This window comes from Vigna angularis, chromosome 6 (genome assembly GCF_016808095.1).
Source record: "Vigna angularis cultivar LongXiaoDou No.4 chromosome 6, ASM1680809v1, whole genome shotgun sequence".
NCBI lineage: Eukaryota > Viridiplantae > Streptophyta > Magnoliopsida > Fabales > Fabaceae > Vigna > Vigna angularis.
In genome coordinates, this window is record NC_068975.1 from 23,490,903 (window position 1) to 23,512,717 (window position 21,815).

The 21,815-nt window shown below is 30.4% G+C and overlaps 4 protein-coding genes across 4 annotated transcripts; 1 reads left to right on the forward strand and 3 right to left on the reverse strand.

The window, feature by feature from the left end:
* LOC108341502 (WRKY transcription factor WRKY24) lies at positions 1-3,348 on the reverse strand. The gene is made up of 5 exons (XM_052879683.1): positions 2,911-3,348; positions 2,382-2,558; positions 1,712-2,277; positions 1,445-1,606; positions 1-746 (listed from the first exon to the last, which is right to left on the reverse strand). The coding sequence occupies exons 1-5, from the start codon at positions 3,163-3,165 to the stop codon at positions 320-322; spliced, it is 1,587 nt and encodes a 528-aa protein (XP_052735643.1). The 5' UTR covers positions 3,166-3,348; the 3' UTR covers positions 1-319.
* An 8,966-nt stretch (positions 3,349-12,314) lies between these two features.
* On the forward strand, positions 12,315-13,085 carry LOC108341503 (wound-induced protein 1). The gene has a single exon (XM_017579177.2). It carries the CDS (start codon positions 12,471-12,473, stop codon positions 12,981-12,983), a length of 513 nt encoding a protein of 170 aa, XP_017434666.1. The 5' UTR covers positions 12,315-12,470; the 3' UTR covers positions 12,984-13,085.
* Positions 13,015-13,665, reverse strand: LOC128197544 (senescence associated gene 20-like; the record flags this gene model as incomplete). Its single annotated transcript, XM_052879599.1, has 1 exon — positions 13,015-13,665. A coding segment is annotated over one exon (546 nt), but the record flags the coding sequence as incomplete, so codon positions are not given.
* Positions 13,666-18,471: 4,806 nt separating this feature from the next.
* On the reverse strand, positions 18,472-21,383 carry LOC108341504 (uncharacterized). The gene is made up of 6 exons (XM_017579179.2): positions 21,235-21,383; positions 20,190-20,520; positions 20,024-20,108; positions 19,793-19,879; positions 18,809-19,039; positions 18,472-18,554 (listed from the first exon to the last, which is right to left on the reverse strand). The coding sequence occupies exons 1-6, from the start codon at positions 21,381-21,383 to the stop codon at positions 18,472-18,474; spliced, it is 966 nt and encodes a 321-aa protein (XP_017434668.2).
* Positions 21,384-21,815: the final 432 nt, after the last annotated feature.

A 21,815-nucleotide genomic window follows, 5' to 3' on the forward strand; every position in this document is an offset into this window, starting at 1 on the left:
TGTATGAAATGAAAGATATATAACAGTAAAAAACTGTTCAGTATATATAACAATCCTGTGTGGGTATGGAAATATAATAAACAAAATAAAAAAATAGATAAAACTTACATGCAATTTCTTAAGTATTTTTGGTGCTGTCTTTTAAGTTAGAGTTAAAATTTCAAATGAAACTCAAACTCTAACTTAAGAGGAGATATAAAAATACTTACACAACTGCATGTGAAAGTTTTAAATAAATGGAATGAAGATCTTAATTATTGGTCAAATAAAATCCTAAGCCAACCCCTTCTAAAAAGTCCAACCTTCCAAGTCTATTCCTTTAACATAGCAAAGAGTCAAGAAAAGAGTCATCTCCTGGCTCTTCCTTGGCTCTAGAAGCGAACACATTGTCAGATTGTTGGTTCATGTAAGACCCCATTAATGGATTCCCAAACCCTGAGAATCCAAAACTTCCTGAGCCCTGTTGCATACTGGGATTGTAGTGTTGTGTCCTTTCTAGTGCTGGTGGTCTAAGATTCTGGTGAGAATTGTTACTGTATATGGAAGTTGCTGCACTAGTGGTGCTGTTTGTGGTAGCGTTTATAGGCACTGCTCTGCTGATAGAGTTGCTGCCACTGCCACGTGCTGCCGGCACGTCATGGTTGTGCTTTCCCTCGTAGGTTGTGATCACTGCCCTTAGGTCATGTGAAGCTCTCTCTACGTGCTTCCTCACTGGACATCCTGTGAATGTGCATTTGTAGTAACTCCTGCATCAGTCGCAAAACACAAACAAGTAAGAAAACAGTTTCTGGGAATATTGTTTAGGCATCATGTCATGATTTGATTCCCATGCACACGTGAGAGAAACGATGGTTGCCAAATTTGACCAAAGATAAGGGTTAAAGGAAACTACTGTGCGCATACTTAGAATATTCCAACAAAGAATCACTGGTGCTAACGTACCTAATCAATCAGATACGTGATAGATATTTTTAAAATCGTGGATTTGTGATGTGTGTATGGCACATTTGAATAGTCAAGGAATGTTAACTCTACCAGTATAAATACTTATGGAATATTGCTTGTATTATTTCCATTATCAAACTATATACCTTACCATATTATTACTTTTCCGTCTTATTAAATCTTATATTATGTTCTTTCATATCAGATATTATATATCTCTTATTGTATTAATACGCTTTCTTCTTCTTCTTTTTCTTCTCACCAGATTACTTTTGTTGATTACACAAAATATTATTGTATTCCAAGTAGCATTAGTTGAAAACTCTGTTGGGGTTTCTGTACACTATTCTTGATAAAGTTTAAAGTAGAACAATTTTCATAATGTTGGACTATTATATATATATATATATATATATATATATATATATATATATATATATATATATATATATATATATATATATATATATAAAGAAAGAGATGAAAAAGAGCTTTTTACCTTGGATTTGGATTTCCCTTGACTACTTTCTGCCCATATTTCCTCCATCTGTATCCATCATCTAGAATATCGATGTCACTGGTTGTCTGAACCACAACTCTGGGTTCTCTCACTGTTCTACTTCCAACAGCTGATATACCCTCATTTTCACCCTCTATTCTCCTGGAGTAATATTGATAAATAAATAAAAATTAGTTTTTTATTGGAGGGATAATAACACGTCGTTAATGAAGTGAATCACACGAAAAAGAAAATTAAAAAACTCACCATCTTTTGGCATCAGGTTCATCATTATCAAACTCATCTCCTCCTGATTTGCTCTGACCAAAGTCGTCATCTTCCATTGATATTGATGAGTTTTCTGGAGTTGCAACCGAATCCATGTGATGAGTGGCTTGTGCTATTTCATTGTTGACGCTGTTTATTGCGAGTGATGAGGCAGACAATGAGTTCCTCTTGTTAGCCTGAGGCTTAGGATGATTATGACTACCTTTGTAAACAATCTCAGTAATTTGTCCATCTAAGGACCTCTCAACCTTTTTCTTTGTTGGACAACTGGGGTATGTGCACTTGTAGTAGCTTCTTGGATTTTCACTTCCTTTCACTTGCTTTTGCCCATATTTCCTCCAATTGTACCCATCATCTGACCTTCTGCTTAAGATCTGAACCTGTGGCTGGTAACTGCTATAATCTGATTGAAGACCAGCACTGCTGTGGTTATTATTCTCAGAGTTGAAACTCTGCATACCTGAAGAGGCTTCAGTTTTCACCATACTCATATTCATTCTTGAAGAGAATCCATCTTGTTTAGCAGTTTCCGGGAAACTCCACCCCTGTTTATAAACAAAAAACACTTCAAATAATTAACTCAATTTGTTATATAAAGCATAGAATCTTGCCATACAAAGAAGTTTGTGCATTGAAATTGGTCACACACGTTTGAAGATTGAAATCCAGTTGAAGACGTAAGAGGAATCTGTGTTTGTGGTTGTGTTTGGAAGGAGAAACTTGAGAAGCTTTTGTCTTCTTCTTTGACATGCTGCTGGCTTTCCCCATAACTCTTCCAATTGAAGCCTTGACCAGCGTATGATCCAGTGGTCGGAGATGGCAAAACCTGAATCAACAAACAACCAAAAAAACACATTCCCATTAACCCAACAACAAACTTAGTTATATGCGCGATATTCACAAACACAGGCCGCAAGAGATTATAAAAAAGGGTACACCACCATGAAAAAAAAACGATGAAGATTTAAGCAGGTCTGATTCCACATCTGATACATATTTTCAAGCATGATATTTTACTTTTTTTTAACAGTTTCCAACCAGGCTAATGATAATCAAGTAGTCAACTGAACTCTCATGAGATGAAAAGTTTCAGTATATATTATTTTCCATTAATTTGTGCTACCCTTTGGTTGAAGGAGATACTCAAAGCAAAAGAAAAGAGAGGAAGGTTGACTTACGTTGGAAGAGTGAAGGAGAACTGGGGAGTCAAGAAGTTCAGCGAGGCTTAACCCATGAGGAATGTTAAAGTAAGAAGGAGAAATGGGTGGAAGAGGATGATTTTGAGGATGAGAGATAGGGAGAGATGGAGGAGGTGTGGACTTGAATTTTGGCACAGCAGAACCTGTTTGATCCGACAACTCTTGAGGTCTTTCGGAACCTCCTAGGTTGTGGTCGGTGGGAGAAGAGAGAAGGTCAGAGAAAGAAGTGGTCATGAATATGGACCTGAGATAAATCTGAGGAAGAAAAAGAAGAAGGAAGAAGAAGGCTGTGAGAGAAAAGAGAGATGAAAAATATGAGGGTTTTGGGTTAATAACATGAAAGGAATAGGAAGAGAGGAAGAAAATAGTTACGTGTTGAATGGCAAAGGACGAGAGAACTGAGAAGAGATTTCTGGGAAGGTATCCCCGAAAAGTGTATAACTATTTTAATTTTAATTTCATATTTTATTAATACTATTTGAAGGAAAAAAAATAGTATAAAGTTTTTATGCGAGTCAAAGGTTGTGGGTTTGACCAGTTGGCGGCGGGAGAAAAGAGATAGTAATATCTTTTCCATTGTTGTGTGTTACTTTTGGTTTTTGAAATGTTGCGTCTCTTCAATCAACATGCTCTGTATTTGTGCCAATTTTTGAGCATGAAATTTAATTCACTCGTGTTGAGGATATTTTGTATGTTGTGTAACATGGCACATTCTAGGTGCTGACGTAAATGTTTTGCATCATGCATGTTTCTACAATACATTTCACAATTAGTAGTTATTTTTAAATTGAAATTAATAATAATATTATAAAATCTAAAATAATAATAAAAATGTTACAAAATTGACATAATAAATAATAATAATAATAATGACATAATACCACAAAAAATAAATAAAAAATAACTATATATATATATATATAACTTAAAACTGAAGAGAAAACATAAAACTAAGTTATATAAATCAAAATATATCAACTTTATTGCATAATGTGTAAAAAAAAAAACTCACAAGTTAAATTGAATTAATAAGATTAGAGTAATATTGAAATTCAAGTTATCTAGAATAGAGAATTAACTGTCTGTTAATAAAAATAAAGTAGCATTGTAATAAATATTTAGAATTAATCATACTTAAAAAAATTAAAATGTTTAAATATTATATATATATATATAATAGTTTTTATAAATATGTTATTTTATAATATAATGTTTACAACTAGTGTTAGCATTAATAAAGAGAAAAAAAAGTTATTACAACGATAGTATAATATTTTAAAATATAAAATAAAAATATATATATATGATGTACATAGTAATTAGTTGTTATTATACTAATATAAAATATTGCAAAATATAAATATACGTACAGTATTGTTTAAGTTAATTATATAAATTAAAGAAAAAAATGTAATTGATCTTATACGTACAGTATTGTTTAAGTTATTATACTAATATAAAATATTGCAAAATATAAATATACGTACAGTATTGTTTAAGTTAATTATATAAATTAAAGAAAAAAATGTAATTGATCTTATACTTTACTAAGATTGCATGTAAATTTACAGTATTGTCTTACATTTCACACACTATTCTTTTTCAAATAGTTAATCATTCGTAATATTTGATATTATAATGAGAGATGAAATCCAACTTTGATTATGACTATTTGAATGAACTTACCTAATCAAATTAAAATTTTCAATTTTATATTTAAGATATGTTTCTTTTACGTAAAAAATAATAATATAACTTAAAACATAAAAAGACGATTACAAACTCTAATGCTTGAATCTATAATTATGTTTTTTTTCATAGTAAAGTGTGAAATGGTATAAATTTGTCTATCTAAATGTATATTAACTACTTCATCTTAGACAAATATTCAAGTTCAAAATGGATAGTATTATAATTATGTAGAGGATTAAAATAAAACAAATAATCTTAATAAATGAAAAATTATCTTGTTCTTGATCGATCTAGTGTTATTAAGCAGTCTTCAATTATAATTTTTCAAGATATTTTGTCTACTTTGTCTTAGATAAGACAAATCAACATGTGAGCATACTTGCTTGTCTTATATGACTTTCATATTACAATATGTTTATTTAAAAAATAATAATTACTTTATTTTAGTGCAATTATTGTTTATGATGTAATCAACATACTATTTTGTATTAATAACTTGTGACCTTGTTTACAGTTTGCGTACAGTAAGAGAAAAATTATATCTTCCAGAATGATTATATTAAGCGGAAAAAAAAATCTCAATAATGGTAAGGAATAGAATTAAAAAAAAAAACTAATTGTGGGAAAATAGGAGTGCAAAGAAAAAAATGTAGAAGAAATTTTTTTCAATTTGCCAGCTCTTAGCCGGCTCAAACCTAGTTGCCTACGTATTTAAGTTATATTTTTAATTAAAAATAAGTTGTATAGGTAAATCAATTCAAATGGATCTTAAACATAATTTGAAAATTAATTATTGAAAAAGTAAATTGTTTTCCTATATACATACTGATTTTATTAAATGATAAACATGTTTTAATTAACTTCATTATTGATTTTGTTCTGTTCATATTTTTGTACCTACTGATTGGAAACTATTTTCGATATGACTTTATTTTCAAATAATTATTATAAAAATCAGTGTGACTATTTTAGTAGTTTTTAAGTATATTCTATAATCTACCATTTATAGATTGATAGAGATCTTTACCGATCTCTTCTTCTTCTTATCGGTGTCTTATTGGTCGACTTCTCTATCTCACTAATACATGGCCTGGCATTACTTTTGTCGTACAACAATTTAGTCAGTTTATCTCCACTCCTCGCCAACCTCACATGCAACAAGCCATGAGGATTATTAGATACTTAAAGAATGCTCCTGGTTCTGGTCTATTATATGCCGCAAATAACTCCTTCCGCATTCATGCATATTCTGATTCTGATTGGGCTACTTATGCTACCATTAGAAGATCCATTTCTGGTTTTTGCGTTTTTCTTGGAACTGCTCTTATCTCCTGGAAATCAAAGAAACAAACCACCGTTTCCAAGTCTTCTTCTGAAGCCGAATACAGGTCTTTAGCTTCCTTAACTTGTGAATTACAATGGCTACAATATCTTTTAAAAGATTTGCATATACCGTGTCCGACCCCTTATTCTGTTTACTGTGACAACAATTCTGCTATCCACATTGCCAAGAATCCCACCTTTCATGAAAGAACCAAGCATATTGATATAGACTATCACGTTACTAGACAAAAGCTTCAAGATGGTCTCATCAAACTTCTTCATGTTTCTTCTACCAATCAAGTTGCAGATGTTTTCACCAAATCTCTCTATTCTTCTCCTTTTAATACTGTTACTTCCAAGCTAAACATGCATAATATCCATGTTCATCTTGAGGGAGGGTGATAGAGATCTTTACAGATCTCTTCTTCTTCGTCCTTACCGATCGTCACTACCGATCGGCTATACTCTCGGACGATCGACTGTACCGATCGACTGTTCCTGTTGTCTTCTCACTACCGATCGTCTCTATTCTCGGACGATCGGTCGTACCGATCGACTATTCCTGTTGACTTCTCACTACCGATCATCTCTACTCTCGGACGATCGGTCGTACCGATCGACAGGTTCTGTTGTCTTCTCACTACCGATCGTCTCTACTCTCGGACGATCGGTCTAGGAAGCTGCTCGGTCTGCGTTTTACTTTTCTTAGTTGTTTCTTTATTTTTCTGTATAAATACTTTGCTTTGTTGTAATTTCTGTAATTTTTCAATACAATTCATTTTCAGTTTGTTCTTTCTGGTTTTCTCTTTCTCGTTTCTCTAATCACTTACATGGGATCGTCCGAGAGTAGAGACGATCGGTAGTGAGAAAATAACAGGAACAGTCGATCGGTACAGCCGATCGTCCAAGAGTAGAGCCAATCGATAGTGACGATCGGTAAGGACGATCGGTAAGGACGAAGAAAGAGAGATCTGTAAAGATCTCTATCATAGATAGACAAATAAACTTGACATGTCACAGATACGATGTTACAAAATTAACATTAACATGCATTTATAACTCAACGAAAACTTGTAGTTAAACAGAGAAAATAAGGGGCAAAATTAGGTAAAACAAAACTATCAATATACATATAATTAACTTTGCTGCATGCTGAAATTGTCGTGTTTTGAGTATTTAAATGTGACCTTTTTCATTAAAACTATCAAATGACGACAAATTTACAGTTATATGTGTAGACTCTTCCTACTAAATAAATATTAATAAAAGACGAAAACGATATAATTAAATAATAATAATAATATCGTATTTTTAGCTGACTTGTGGAACTGTTGATCACGCTCAATTAATTAATAATTTTGTTTAAATAATTAATTTTGCAAGCGGAGTAAAATACATTAAGAGGTGTCCTCTATTAGAGGAAATACTTAACCTAGAGTTATATATATATATATATATATATATATATATATATATATATATTATATATATATATATATGTATATATATATATATGTATATATATATATATATATATGTATATACATAATATATATGTATATATATATATATATATATATATATATATATATATATGTGTGTATATATATATATATATATGTATATTTTAGTAATGTGTACTGGATTTCAGTAGACAAAAATATACTTATATATTATGGATTCTAAGTTTTAAGGTTAAGGGTATTTTAATAATTTTCATTCTCAAAACTAAAAAAAAAACTCAAATCCTTGCGCGCCTCCCTCATTCTTCTTAACCCTCTCTCTTTCATCTCTCTCACTTTAACATTTTCTTTGTCATGTAGCCCCAACTGAACAAAATCAGAAATATTGACTGTTAAACAATCTTACAAAAAATGATTTTATAATGAGTTTTGATTTTATAATTTTGTCTTATCTAATTTTATCCAATTTTCACAAGCATTAAAGAAATTGGTAATTGACCTGGAAAAAATCAGAAATACTCGTTGTTAAACAATTTCTTATAAAAAAATAATTTTATAATGAATTTTCATTTGTCTTATCTAATTTTATCTAATTTTCACAAGCATAATGACATCAAAGGAATTGGTAATTGACCTGGAAAAAACCAGAAACACTCGTTGTTAAACAATTTCTTACAAAAAAGGATTTTATAATGAATTTCATTTTATAATTTTTGTCGTATATAATTTTATCTAATTTTCACAAGCATAATGACATCCGAAGGAATTGGTAATTGGCCTGGAGGGTTTTTTTAGAGATGATGATTCAGCATATGCAAATGATGAAATTAGAGAAGTTAGTGAAGATGGTGAAATTGAAAAGATATTGAATGAACCTTTGGCTGAAAGTGAATATGTCAATGACTCAACTCTTTACAAACGCAAATTGTTTAACGACAAATGTTTCTGAAAGAAAAGGTTGGAGTGAGAGAGACGAAAGAGAAACGATTGAGAGGAATGAGAGAGGTGAGAAAGGGTTTGAGATTTTTCTTTTTTTAGAATGAAACCATGATATATAATTGTATTATTGTCTACTAAAACCCGTTACACATTGCTAAAATGTATCAACTAAAAAACAAGCGTACGCACGTTAGCAAACCTATATATATATATATACACTAAATAATCATTTCAAAAGTTTATCGGCTTTATTAGATATTTGATATGTGATAGGCATACACATTTTTTTCTCTACTTGAAATATAAGAATTGATGTATAAGAAAGTTAATTTTTAAAATACTCATTTATGTAAAAATTTAAATATATAATCTATCAATTAGCATACTCACTTTTAAAAATTAATTTAAGTATATACTCGGAACTATTTCCATCAATTAAATTATTTTTTATAATAATGTTTAAATAATTAATGTGTGTGAAATATATCACATATCAATAAAATTTTAAAAAAAAATCATGACATAACATACTTTATTACAGATGTTAACTATTTAAACATTACTATAAAATTAATTAAATTGATGAAAATTGATGAAAATTAAAAATTTATTAAATATAAAAAAAACACATTGAACCAACGTGAAAAAAATATAAATAAAAAATTATTTAAATAAAAAAAATACTAATTGCTCTTAAATACTGAAACAAAACAAAAAACCCTTTCACTTGCCACAAAACTCTTTGAAGTTTTAAAATTTTAAGCATGCAGTTAAATAACATCGTCAAAATCTTTTTAGAAAATAAAGAAGAGCCACTGTAATTTAATTATGCATCCTTTTTCCTATTTCTGATGCCTTTAAATTTTTATTTATTTTTCACAAAGCTCAAACACTCTTCCATTTCTTTTATTTGAAAGCTTGCTGTACCTAACTCCACATAAACTACCTATTAATTTATCCATGCTAACTGAATTTAATATCGACCAATTAAAAACTGTACTTTCATAATAAAAAGTAGTTTACGACATTTCAATCCCTACAAAATTAAGATATTTTAATCTTTATCCCTTCAATTTTTAGAATTTATAAAAAAATTATAATAATTTCTAGTGATACGCATTTAGATCTGTTAAGTATAATAACATCAAAAACACCTATAGTCTTTTGTCCTGATTTAAAATTTGTGTACATCCCTTTTAAAGATTTTTCCTAATACTTATTAGATGAAGATATCATTAATATTTGTTGAATTTATAAAACACAAAAATTGACCTAAACTTTAATTAAAACATTTTGCATAGAGTAAGATTATTAATGTAAAAATTATGGTTAAATATGTTTTTAGTTTTTAAACTTTTATGTAAAATTAAATTTTTTTTGTTCAAAATTTTATATATTTTGGTTCAAAAACTTTAAAAATAAATTAATATAGTCATTTTAATTCAAATATTACTTTTTTCATGTGTCAAGCAACTCTATTTTGGAAAATTTTATAAAATCGTTTTTAGTTTACAATACCAACGAAAAATAGTATGTTTTTATCAAATTTTTGAAAATAAAATTTAAATTGAGAGTCATAAAATTAAATAGACATTTTTTAGATTTTTTATACAAATGAGGAAAAAATAGTAATTTAACCAAATATATTTAACCCTAACTATAACACTATTTTTTTATTGTGTATCTATAAACATATAAAAAGTACAAACATTTATTACATAAAACTATAAAAAAATATCCAATATCAATTCATTTATTGATGATGGGATATATTTAATATTTTAAAATTAATATTTTTTGTCGAAGCACAGATAAATTCTTTGACCTTTTCTCTTATAGCAGTTGATATAAATTTCGTAATTAGAGAGTTAGGTGAGTCTTCTTGACCGCCATCAAGTTTCTGGATGAAGAATCAGTCAAATCTTAATATTCAGAGACACTTAAATCACATAACATTCTCGCGACAAACAATTAACAAATGAGACTAAATGCTTTTGTTTCATTATAAATATCGTTTTACGAAATTAATAATGTATTACATGTTTTTCACACGTTTTAGAGAAATCAAAAAAATTATACATGTCTAAAATTTAAAGTAAGCAACCACAATTTTTTAAGCAATGCTAATGAAAGAATAATAAATTAATAAACTAAACGCGAATAAAGTGAAGAATATTGCAGTGGATATTTAACCAGCGTTTGGAAAATAGCTTTATATTTACCGTAAACGATAAAAATAACGACTAAAGTTAGCGTCTTAAGCAGAAAAACGGTAATTCTTGGCTTCTGGTGGACGCGCGTCAAGTTTGGAAAATGAAGAAACAAACACGGTTAGTGCATCGTATATTTGGTTACGGAATGACTTATTCCCACGCATTTGAGGCTTTTCATAAACTTTTATCAGCAAGAAGCTTTGATTTGACAATCAAGCCAACAAAATATATATTGAAAACATTTCCACAAATTTCTCTATGATAATCCTACAAATAATTATTTTTCATAAAAAGAAAATTAATTTATAAGTTATAAGCAAATTGAGAATCAAAATTTCGGAGATCAGTAATTTTAATTTATAACAATATTTCCTTATGTTTTATTTTTCATATTTTTTCTTTATGGAAATTTATTTATTTATCTCTTCTAAAATGAATATAAAAGAAAGTGTTTAAGTTGAAAGGAGCCTACGGTGGATTGTCCTTTTTTTTTTTCTACTTCGATCCAATCATTTTTAAGAACGCAATTCACTCCGATCGGTTGTTGATTTGCAGAAGACACTTGGATGCTCAAGTAAGATATGTTTATCAAGAAAGTCTTAACTTGATTAGGATAGATAAAAGTGTTTTTACATGTACATTAATCCTATATTTGTAGGACTTATAAAAATCAAGTCCATTAATTAACCATTAATACATTATATTTATATTTGATATAACAATTAAATCTATTAATTAACCATTAATATCTACTAATATACCTGCTAACTGTCCATAAATAATCATTACACTATTAATTAGTGTTTAATTACCTAAAACAGTTGTCTAGACTGATAGACTATTTTTAGTTGGGGTCGAAGTAAAAAAGCCTTCTAAAAGAAATACAAATTGTTAATTTACGTGCAATAATAATATGATTATCAAAATTATCGATTTACCATGAAGACAAATATTACAAAAACTGAGTTGATTTTTTCTACGTTGAGGTAATTTAAATAAGAATAAATATAAATGTTTTACTCATAAAGTTAAAAAAACTAATAACTATAAAAATATATATTTAAAATCATCATATTTTAAGAAAATATTTTATATGTTTTCTGTTTAAATTTTTATGAAATTTTTGTTTCTTTTTTTTAATGAACATAATTTATCCGAAGTATATCTGGATAAAAAAAAATCAAATAAAAGATAATGCGACAGGCTTCAGCATATTCTTCTTGAACTCCTTTCACTATGTGCTTTCCATTTGCAATATTCTAACAATCGATTCTATTCAAATGGAATTCTACAACTTAGTTTGCTCAGTAAATGAACGACCAAAACGTGCAACTTTATTTATTTAGAGTTTTTTTTATATTAAAATTTAAATTAAGAGATATTAACTCACATGTTATCCTTTAAAATCTGTTCTAGAAGAGCCAAATGTCATAATCTTCAAACGAAGCCACCTCAATCTTTGAAAGGTCACCAACTCACCTTTTTCCCATTATATATGTTCCAATCCCAGGATTCAAATAATAAACTTGATGGAACTTGCCGTTTCACCCTTATCTACATCTCATCTTTCTTCATCAAATTAATTAATCACAACTATTCCACCCTTTGACATTAATTTAATATAATTTCTGTGTTCTTATATATACACTCAAAAGCAATGCACCAAAATCAATATCCAAAAAAAATAATACGAGTAAATATATCTTATAACACGACCATGAGTTATGATAATTAAACAAGTATAAGACAAAAACACCGCACTTACGCAACATTACCAACAAATAAAAACATTCGGAACAGTGTTTTTAAATCACATTATGCTGTCGGGAAAAAGGTTGTTTATGATTGAAAGAACTAGATTTGTTGTTTATATGATATATTCTAACATCAACCATCACATAAGAAACCCATGGGCTACAAACGTTCTCCCACCGCCATGATCATCCCCGGAAAGGCGGAGCCGGAGAAGCTCTCCGGCTGGGCGGCCGAACTCGAAAAACGCAACCTAGAGACGGTGAAAACGCTGTACAAGGCGCTGCGCGATGGCCACGCGGAGAAGCTAGTGAAGGTGGTGAGGACAGAGTTGGAATGGTGGTACCACGGACCTCCTCATTGCGAGCACATGATGAGACTGTTGACCGGCGAGTCAACGGCGAAAGCCTTCAGGTTTCGGCCTCGGAGGATCAGGGCCGTCGGAGACCGCGTGATGGTGGAAGGGTGGGAGGGGGAGGGAGAGTATTGGGTGCACGTGTGGACACTCAGCCACGGGATCATTGCTCAGCTGCGCGAGTACTTCAACACCTTCATCACGGTGGTGCTTCGAGTTTCCGAGGATGGTGATGAGGCTCGGTTGTGGCGGAGCTCCGACCGGGTCCGCGTTCGGGTTCATGGGTCGTTACCGGATCTCGTGCTTTCAGTTTAAATCATGTTTTAATAACTATATATATATATTAGGTAGTTATTTCCGTTTAAATCATGCTTTAATAATTTTTTGAACAAAGCATAATAACACTACAATGTTAAAGGCTTTAAAAAAGTGATTTTAAGAATGGTGTGCGCTAGATTGCTAGAATAAGCCCAGGCACAGATTCATCACAGAGCTGACTTTGCCAAATGCATTGACACGTGGAGGCATTTGGAAGCACCTGTGATAAGCGAGTCACGGTGACAGAAGTGTTGACGTATTCTTTCACCTGGGTTATGACCCCATCGACGGTGACAGTCCACGCGTGGACCCACCACAGCAAATGGGCCTCATCGAACCCTTCTGCGACTACCACAGGCCCAAACCCAACAACATTTTCAGGAACCGGTGCCTTTGAGGAGGGTGATGAGCCCGTGAGCCAGGGAACCAAGTGCTGTCGATGGGATGCTGGGCCGTGGAACCACCACTCCAAGTCTCGGGCCACAAGCCCATCCAGCGTCTGGGTTTGTTTTGAGGTTAGGGCCTGGTATAACTCCCTCACCACCCTCGTGTTGCGCTCCACGTATTCTTCTTTGCATTCTTCTGATTGTGATTTTGCCAGCTCCAAAATGCTAATTAATTCGAAATTATGGATTAAATTCCCTATAACCTCACTATAATTGAATGCTAGATTAACAATGGATTAATGGATGAAGATGAATGTGAGAGAGGGATTCTCTTATATAGTGGTAGAGATGAGATAAAGTAATTTTGAAGTGTTAGGTATAGAGTCATCGCATCCCTTTTTTTTTCTTTTTCCAATTCTACTTTTATGTGCACACTATTCCACTACTAAAGTTCTTTATATTGTTATCATTCTTTAAATTATACGTCATAAATAATTTTCATATTTTACAATTAAAAATGCTCGTGATAGATAATATAAACATATAAATATCCAAAAACACCAACCCGCATTTTTATTTTACTCTTATAACTATAAGTTAAAGAAATACTTTGTTAAAAAGTTGACATAGATAATATAAACAAATAAATAATGTGAAGAAATATCCATTTATTATGTTATCTTGAAACATAACGTAGCTAAGGTCGGTGAATATTGAAGTATAAGCACGTAAAATGGCGATGACGTGTGAAACACCAGCCGTGTTAGGAATAATGGGATTTGGTTTTGCATTCAAATTTGTTTTGATTGGGAAATCACATTCCCACGTCACAAAAATTGGACATACTCTTAATTTAATAAGAAATTGAATATATAGATATCCAGGTTAAAATCCACTGCTACTGTACTAGTAAATTCACGCGTTTTGAAAAATATTATTTTCGAAGTTTATAAATATAAGATTTGCAAGAAGAAAAATAAATAGGATAACTTTGTCGAAAAGCAACACAAAATTGAAGATGAATAGCGTATATATTTTTCCTATGTATAATCAAAGAAAGAAACGTCAAATAATAATTAAATTAATGTCTGAGAAATAATAATATATGTGAAAAATGTAAGGTGAGCTAAAAGTTAATAAAATGAATAATAAATAATAATAATTATATATATATATATATATATATATTATTTTATTATTTTTGAGTTAAAAATAGTATTATATATTTTTTATTTAAGTTTGATTAGAACTCGTCAAAATGTCATCAATGTTTCTCCTCAACTAAACCTAACAAAAATATATAATAATTGGTAAAACATGTTTTAACTTTTCTTATTTTTTTAATAATTAAATGTAAAAAGTTATAACAAGAAACGTCCCTTTAAAAAACACATTGGGGTCATTTGATGAGAATTTCAGTCTAAAATTAGAACATGTTCAACGGTTGATCATGATCTTGACCTTCCACTTCAAGGCTCAAACGTCTCTTCATCAACACCAAAGGTCCCTTTCAGGACACGTTAGGTTATATTTTTAAATGTTTAACTTTCAAACACGATTACACAGGATATGGAAAAATATAATTAGTGGTGTGGGAATTCCTCGGAGATTATCTGAGGAAGAGTGATTGAATAAATTTAAGGGGAATAAATTTGATGGTAAATTTTTTATTGTTTGTTTGAATAGATTTGGAGATAATTGAGGGTGGATTTGGAGGTAAAATTTATGAGAATTAGTATAGAATTTGATCGAGATGTGACAGATAAAAAAAATATTTAATTAGTAGAAATTGAAAATTACCAAAATACCCTTAATAATAAAAATATTATATACAATAATAATAATAATAAATAATAATAATAAATAATAATAATAATAATAATAATAATATTATTATTATTATTATTATTAGAAGAAGAATAATAATATAAAAATTATAAACTAAAACAAAGATAAATATGAAAATTGGCTTAAATTCTTTCAAATTTTCTTATCCTCTAAAGATTGAAAATCAAATGCATTCTGTAATCTCTTCTTTTTCATCCGTGTTAATCCTTGAAAACGAACATAAGAATTTCTTACTTTTTCATCTGCGCGAATTCACGTGACCAAGATTAACATGTTGTAATGCATGAATAAAACATTATTGTATAGCATTAACCTTATGATGCCAACAACATGTTATGTTATTATTTTTCATCAAATGATGATAATCTTTAAAGTAGTGTGTTCTCTGAAATCAATACAATTTCATAACTTTGCCCCAAATATGATACAATTTATTCCATTCAATAAGACATAAATTGTTTAAAGTTTATTCCAAAATCTGAATAATTAGTTAATGTCTGAACAGAAGATTATATATAGTTAAGTCTGTCACTTGCCGATGACAAGTAACAAAGAAGAAAAACTTAAGGCCTCTCATTTTTAGGAAGAATGATTCATAAGCTTGAAAAATAAAAGGCAACAAATTAGTTATTAAATTGTAATTTTATATACTCTTACATTATTTAGTATTTTTAAAATTTTGTTTTAATATTCTTTTATAAAACCATAAACTATTGTTTGTTAATAACATCTCTGAGAGTTTCAATTAGTTGAAATGAGATTTTTTTGTTGTTGAAGAGAAAACCATCTACCTCAAATGAGTAAATGAAAAATATGATTTTTATGAATACCATGAGTATAAGGTATGTATTTCTTAGAAAATATGGATTATATTTATAGTATTAATATGAACCGTGAATATATGTTTTTAATTTTATCTCAAATATATAGTAAAAATAATTAATAATAATAAAATGATATATCATCATAAATAATAACTATAATATCAAATATTCAAGATTTACTTATGATACGTGAATTGTTCCAATAGACATAAATTTAGACCGATAAGAATTAAAAAAATTAATAAATCTTGTTATCAACAATTAAGCCAACTAAAAATACTATGATAATAAAAGAAAAAGATTATTGCTCAAGGAATATACACTAAAATTATATTAATTCATAAAATGGGGAATGATAATAACTCAAGGATTACAATTTAAAAATACGTTGAATCAATAGTAATCAATAGTAAAAAAAGAGGATTTAAAATTGCACAATATGCTTCGGTTTAGGAGCAACCGAAACTTATCAGAACGCGGTGACATTTTTGTAGTTTAGTCGAACTTTTCTACCTCGGTTCAAGGAGAACCGAGGCATATACATCATATGATCTCAGTTATATATTCAACTGATGCATAATATCCTACAAATTTTTTTGCTGATTTAACTTTTGGCTTGACAACTTTTTTAATCTTGATCTACTGTCTCGGTTCACTCGAGACCCGAGACATATACACATCATATGATCTCGATTAATCTTCTAACCAAGGCCTAACACCCTAAAAAAGCGTTTTGAATTCCATGCCGAACACTGGACTTCTCGTTTCTTCATGGACCAGCCCATGGGTCGCGTCACCAGGTAGAATTCGTCTCCTTCTCGCAAATCCAACCCTAAAAAAGCTCAAGAAAATACTTTCTCTCTTTATCCTCATCCCGCACAAGCTAGGGAGAATTCCTCTACTTCCATTTCTCTTCACCGTAGACGACCACGTTGGAGCAAGGATGATCTGCATCTTGAGCGGAGATAACGACCTCACAGCGACGGTGTGGAGATGGCGCGATAGGCGACGTTCGTGGTGGCTCGCAGCGGTGCTCGTGGTGGCTTGTGGCGGTGCGATTGGTCATTCTTCTTCTTCCGTCTTCTCTTTCTGGTTCTATTCTGGTTGTAGGGAAGAGGATGCGAAATCGACGGAGTAGGCGTCTCAGTGGCGGAGGCGAGGAGAGCACGACGAAAGTGTGCCAGAGGAGCGACGGGACACGACGATTGAGAAAGTTAGGGTTTTTAGTGTGGGGAATTTCTTTTTGGGGATCCGGTGAGGGTTATTGATGGTTGCGCTAGTGGAGTAGCCATGGGGGTTTCGGTGGCTAGTAGCGGAGTCCTTCGTAGGCGGCGTGGGCTGGATTGGCAGAGGCGCATGGTGGTTGTGAAGCGTTGGAGAAGAAGACTTCGCGTGGTGGCCTGTGGTGGTTCGGTAAAGGTGGCACGATTGTTGGGTGGTGGTTCGATGTGAGAATGAAGTGTTGAAGATTTGTGGGCGCCTTGTTATCAAGCTTCTCCAGAGTGCCGATGCCATTGATATATGTCCAAAATACAATATGGTGTGTTCATTTGAAAAGGTTTGACATTTCTGTTTAATCTCAAAATAAAATCTGTCTGGCTGGGATTCTAAAGAGACACTTCAACCTTTTGACAGTGTAGAGGAGAAGATGAAAGCTTTTTGAAAGATCCCAAGTTGAATGCAAATTAGGAATGAATGGTTGGAAGGAAAACCTGTATGCTGCAACTGAACGCTTTAAGCTAATAGGAGCTTCTAAGGCAGATATTTCAATGGTTCTAAAGAATCATTCCTCAAATGTAGATGCTAAAGATGGAGATGATAAAAAGGTTGAGAAAACACGGCAGAATAAGACCATTAAACCAGAGATCAGTAAGGCTAATCAAGTATGAGATGGTTTGGATTTGAAATCTCTTCTGCGGCTGTTATTCAGTTCAATTTTAAATGAAGACCTTGGACAAAGAATATATTTGTTGCTTGGAGTTTAGAAGAGATATCTTATTTCTTTTAAACCAGATACTAAGAAATAGAAAGCGAAAATGCAAAAATTAAAAATAAAAAACACTCTACTGCCTCGGTTCAAGTCTCAACCAACCGAGGCAGTAGAGTCTGAGATACTACCTCGGTCCAAAAGGAATCGAGGCGAAAACGTGTTCCTTTTTGACTCGGTTTTTAACCGAAGCAAAAAGTCTACACCTTTTTGCTTCGCTTGTATATATCTCGGTTCATGAATCGTTGTTTATGGACGAAAATAAAAGTCATTTTCCTTAATTACACTAGTGAATATCTGATTTAATGAAAGAAAATTCTACGCGTTCACAAGTTATAGCAACTATTTGGAATTGTTTAAATCAGAATGAGAAGTAAATACTACATTTCTTAATAAGTCACTCTTATTTGAAATAGAAAAACAATTTGTCATAAACAACTTTACAGGTTCAAGTTCAAGTGAAGGACTTTGTCAGCACAAACAGCTACAATAACTGGACCAACCAAATCACCGATAGCACAACCTGAAAAAAAAACAAGGAAAATCAAAATTACAAAGCCATAAATGAAAAAGAAAGGATAAACTTTTCTTAAGTTAGTGACAATTTTTTCACCACATTTTGTATGATATTAGTTAAAATTCATGTAAGTTATACTCATTAAAAACTGTTATAATCTTGGAAAAGATACTGTTAATTAAATAATGTCTTCCTAACATTTATGTAAAAGTAAATAGTGACTATGAAAGAATATTTGGATGAAAATTTCATATTCTTACCAACCCATTGGCCAACTGAAGGACGAATAAGGGAAGCACCAATCCCTGCCCCAATTGAGGCAAAAATTAGAGATGCATTGCACCTAACTGTAGCTAGGAAAACCTTCTGTCTAAGAACCCTAATTCTCACATTATTGCTCAAATTTTCATTCTTTGACTTTGACTTAAAGAACTGAAATAATCCGATGCCTACTTGGACAACCCATGATGCTGAAACTCCAAGCATATACCCTATGCACAAATATCAGCATAATATAGATTAAGTCCACAACTCCATTCAATCTTAAAAGAATATAAAATTTATTAAAATTAAATATGTTTTTCATCCTCAAATTAATATACAAAATTGCATATTATTTTTAAATTAAATTTTAAGGTATTTAGTTTTTGTTTCTTATAAAAGTTATGAAAAATATCCTTTCTAACAAAATAACTTGTAAAAGTTATATTATGGGTTTAACTGATTTTCTGTTTATCATATGAAAAAAACTTGTTGAAAAAATTATTTTCATGACTTACATTTAAGGATTATAACTTAGACATAAATTTATAATTCATGTTTCAAACTTTAATCTTAAACTTTAAAAATAAATAAATACCTATTTTTTTTTAATTTAATACTTTTTTATTTTATGTGTAGATGTTTTAAATTGATATTTGAATTGAAATATGTCAAAATGATATAAATAGTTTAAATATCAACTTAAAACACTATTTAATACATAAAAGAAAATTAAGGTTGTTAAATTATAATAATTATATTTATTTAATTTTAAAGTTTAAGATTAAAAATATATTAAAATTTATAAAATAAACGAATTCTAATATCACATATAAGTTTATTAATTAAAAATATATTTAATCTTAAGTATAAAAATTAAATATTTCATAATTTAATTTAAAAAGAAAATACACATTGTTATAATAATTTGAAGATGAAAAGCATATTTAACTTCAACCTAATTGTTAATTGATTTGACTTACCTCTGAAAGTTGTTTTGCTCACAGAGCAGATGTAAACTAAAGTAGGCATTTTCCTTCCAGCCTTGCGAGCAGCTGACTGGGGAACATCTGTTCAAGAGATCACATGAATTCAACAAGCATAATATTTTTAAAAAAATCAGTATCAAACAATCATAATATGTATTTTTTTACTATGTTTATTCTATTTATCATGTTTTCTAAGGAATATAGGAAGAAGCAAAAATGATGCACCTTTAAGTAGTTTCCACGCCATTCTTCTTGAAACATAATGTACAGTCACTCTTTCTAAAATGCGTCTGGTTGTCACCACAGTGACCTATGACAAAATCCAAAACAAATAAACTTATTAGCTAATTTTCAAACACGGTCTTTTTGAAGTTTGAATCAACAAGTTCACCTCACGAATGATTTGAAACAGTGACTTTTTGAATGGAACACTCAAATTGCCATCATGGTCATGTTTGTCCCGTAGAAACTCAACATCATCTTGTTCCATCTTTGCATGATGCTCCATGAGAGGCAAATAGAACATCAGAAATGATCTCAATGTAATGATTGAAAATGATTTCCATTCCAAAGCAGAAAACAAAGGTTTGAGCTCAATTTTGTAGTTCTTGGTATTGTATTTTAGAGAATCATGGTAGAAATATTTTCCTCCCAAGTTTCCCATATTAGGAATGTGATCTTCAGAAATCATTGCTCCAGCATCACAATGAGCAACTGTTGGCCTGAAACTGAAGTTTTGTACCTATAATGTCAGTGTAAACTCATTGTTTACCAAAGATGTAAAACATGATTGAGGTGAACTTAAAAAGGACAATGTCAAAATTCTTTTTATTTGGAAATTTAAATACATTGAGATAATATCAATCACACTATATATATATTTAAAGTATTGTAGTTTAAAATTTTGTTACAATTTTATTTTTAAAAATAAAATTAAAGAAGAAATATGTGTTTAAACTTATTTTGATTTTGATTATTAAATGATAGGTAAATCAGAAGAATTTTTATCGCACAAATAATGTCAATAGATATAACAAATCTCTTTTTTTTTGTTAAACAATAATATAATGACATACTTATACATTCGAGTATAAAGATAAAATAGTTATAAAAGTATAAATTTTTATAATTTTTTAAGAAAAAAAATAAAAAATAAATAAAGATAATATTAAATAAGTGTAAAAAATTTAGATGTGTCAAACAATTTATACCTTTCCTTCCCTCTGTGTATAATTTCTTTTTGTTTCCTCTTTTATACTCATTTTACTCTCTTCAATGACAATTAAAAATCTTCTTTTGAGCATTATGTGAAACATTATCGATAATAAATTTACCTTAAGAAGATATCATAATAAAGTTTCTCACATGTATGAAAAACAACAATTAACATGGTGATATTAAACTAGATTGATATTTTAAATGGTGAAAGATCATACCCAAAGAAGTCCTTTGAGGGAAAAGATGTGGCCGCAGCAAAAGATGCAACAGTAGCAGATGCAGAAAATAAGGAAGATTGGTAGGTCCGTTCCGTGTTAAAGCTCTGGTTTTTCTTCCATAGATCTAACAGTAATGTTAGTCCCGCCATGGTCCTTACAAGTTACAACATTAATCAATAAGTGACAACATGGGTATCCTCAACAATCAATTCATAAGATCACAACATTATATTTAACAAAAAATCGACAAAATGGTTGGCAATCATAACTATTGAAATTTCAAATTGTAATTTGATTCGGTTTTCAGGAATAAACTGATTTGGGTTTCTCATGCATGGCAACGATCTCCACAAATTTTAGAATTACATATGTTTTGTTGAACTCATTCATAACTAAAAGGAGTGCATCTTGTAAACAAAATCATGCAACATTAGCATACCTTGACGTGAGCTTGAGACACAAATGGAGTCACCAATGTCAAAAATCAAAGTGGGAGAAACTAGCCAAGTGAAAGGTGGATCTAGTAAAAGTTTATGGAGTTAAAAGAGAGAGAAGTGATAACAGTTATCAAATATGTTTGG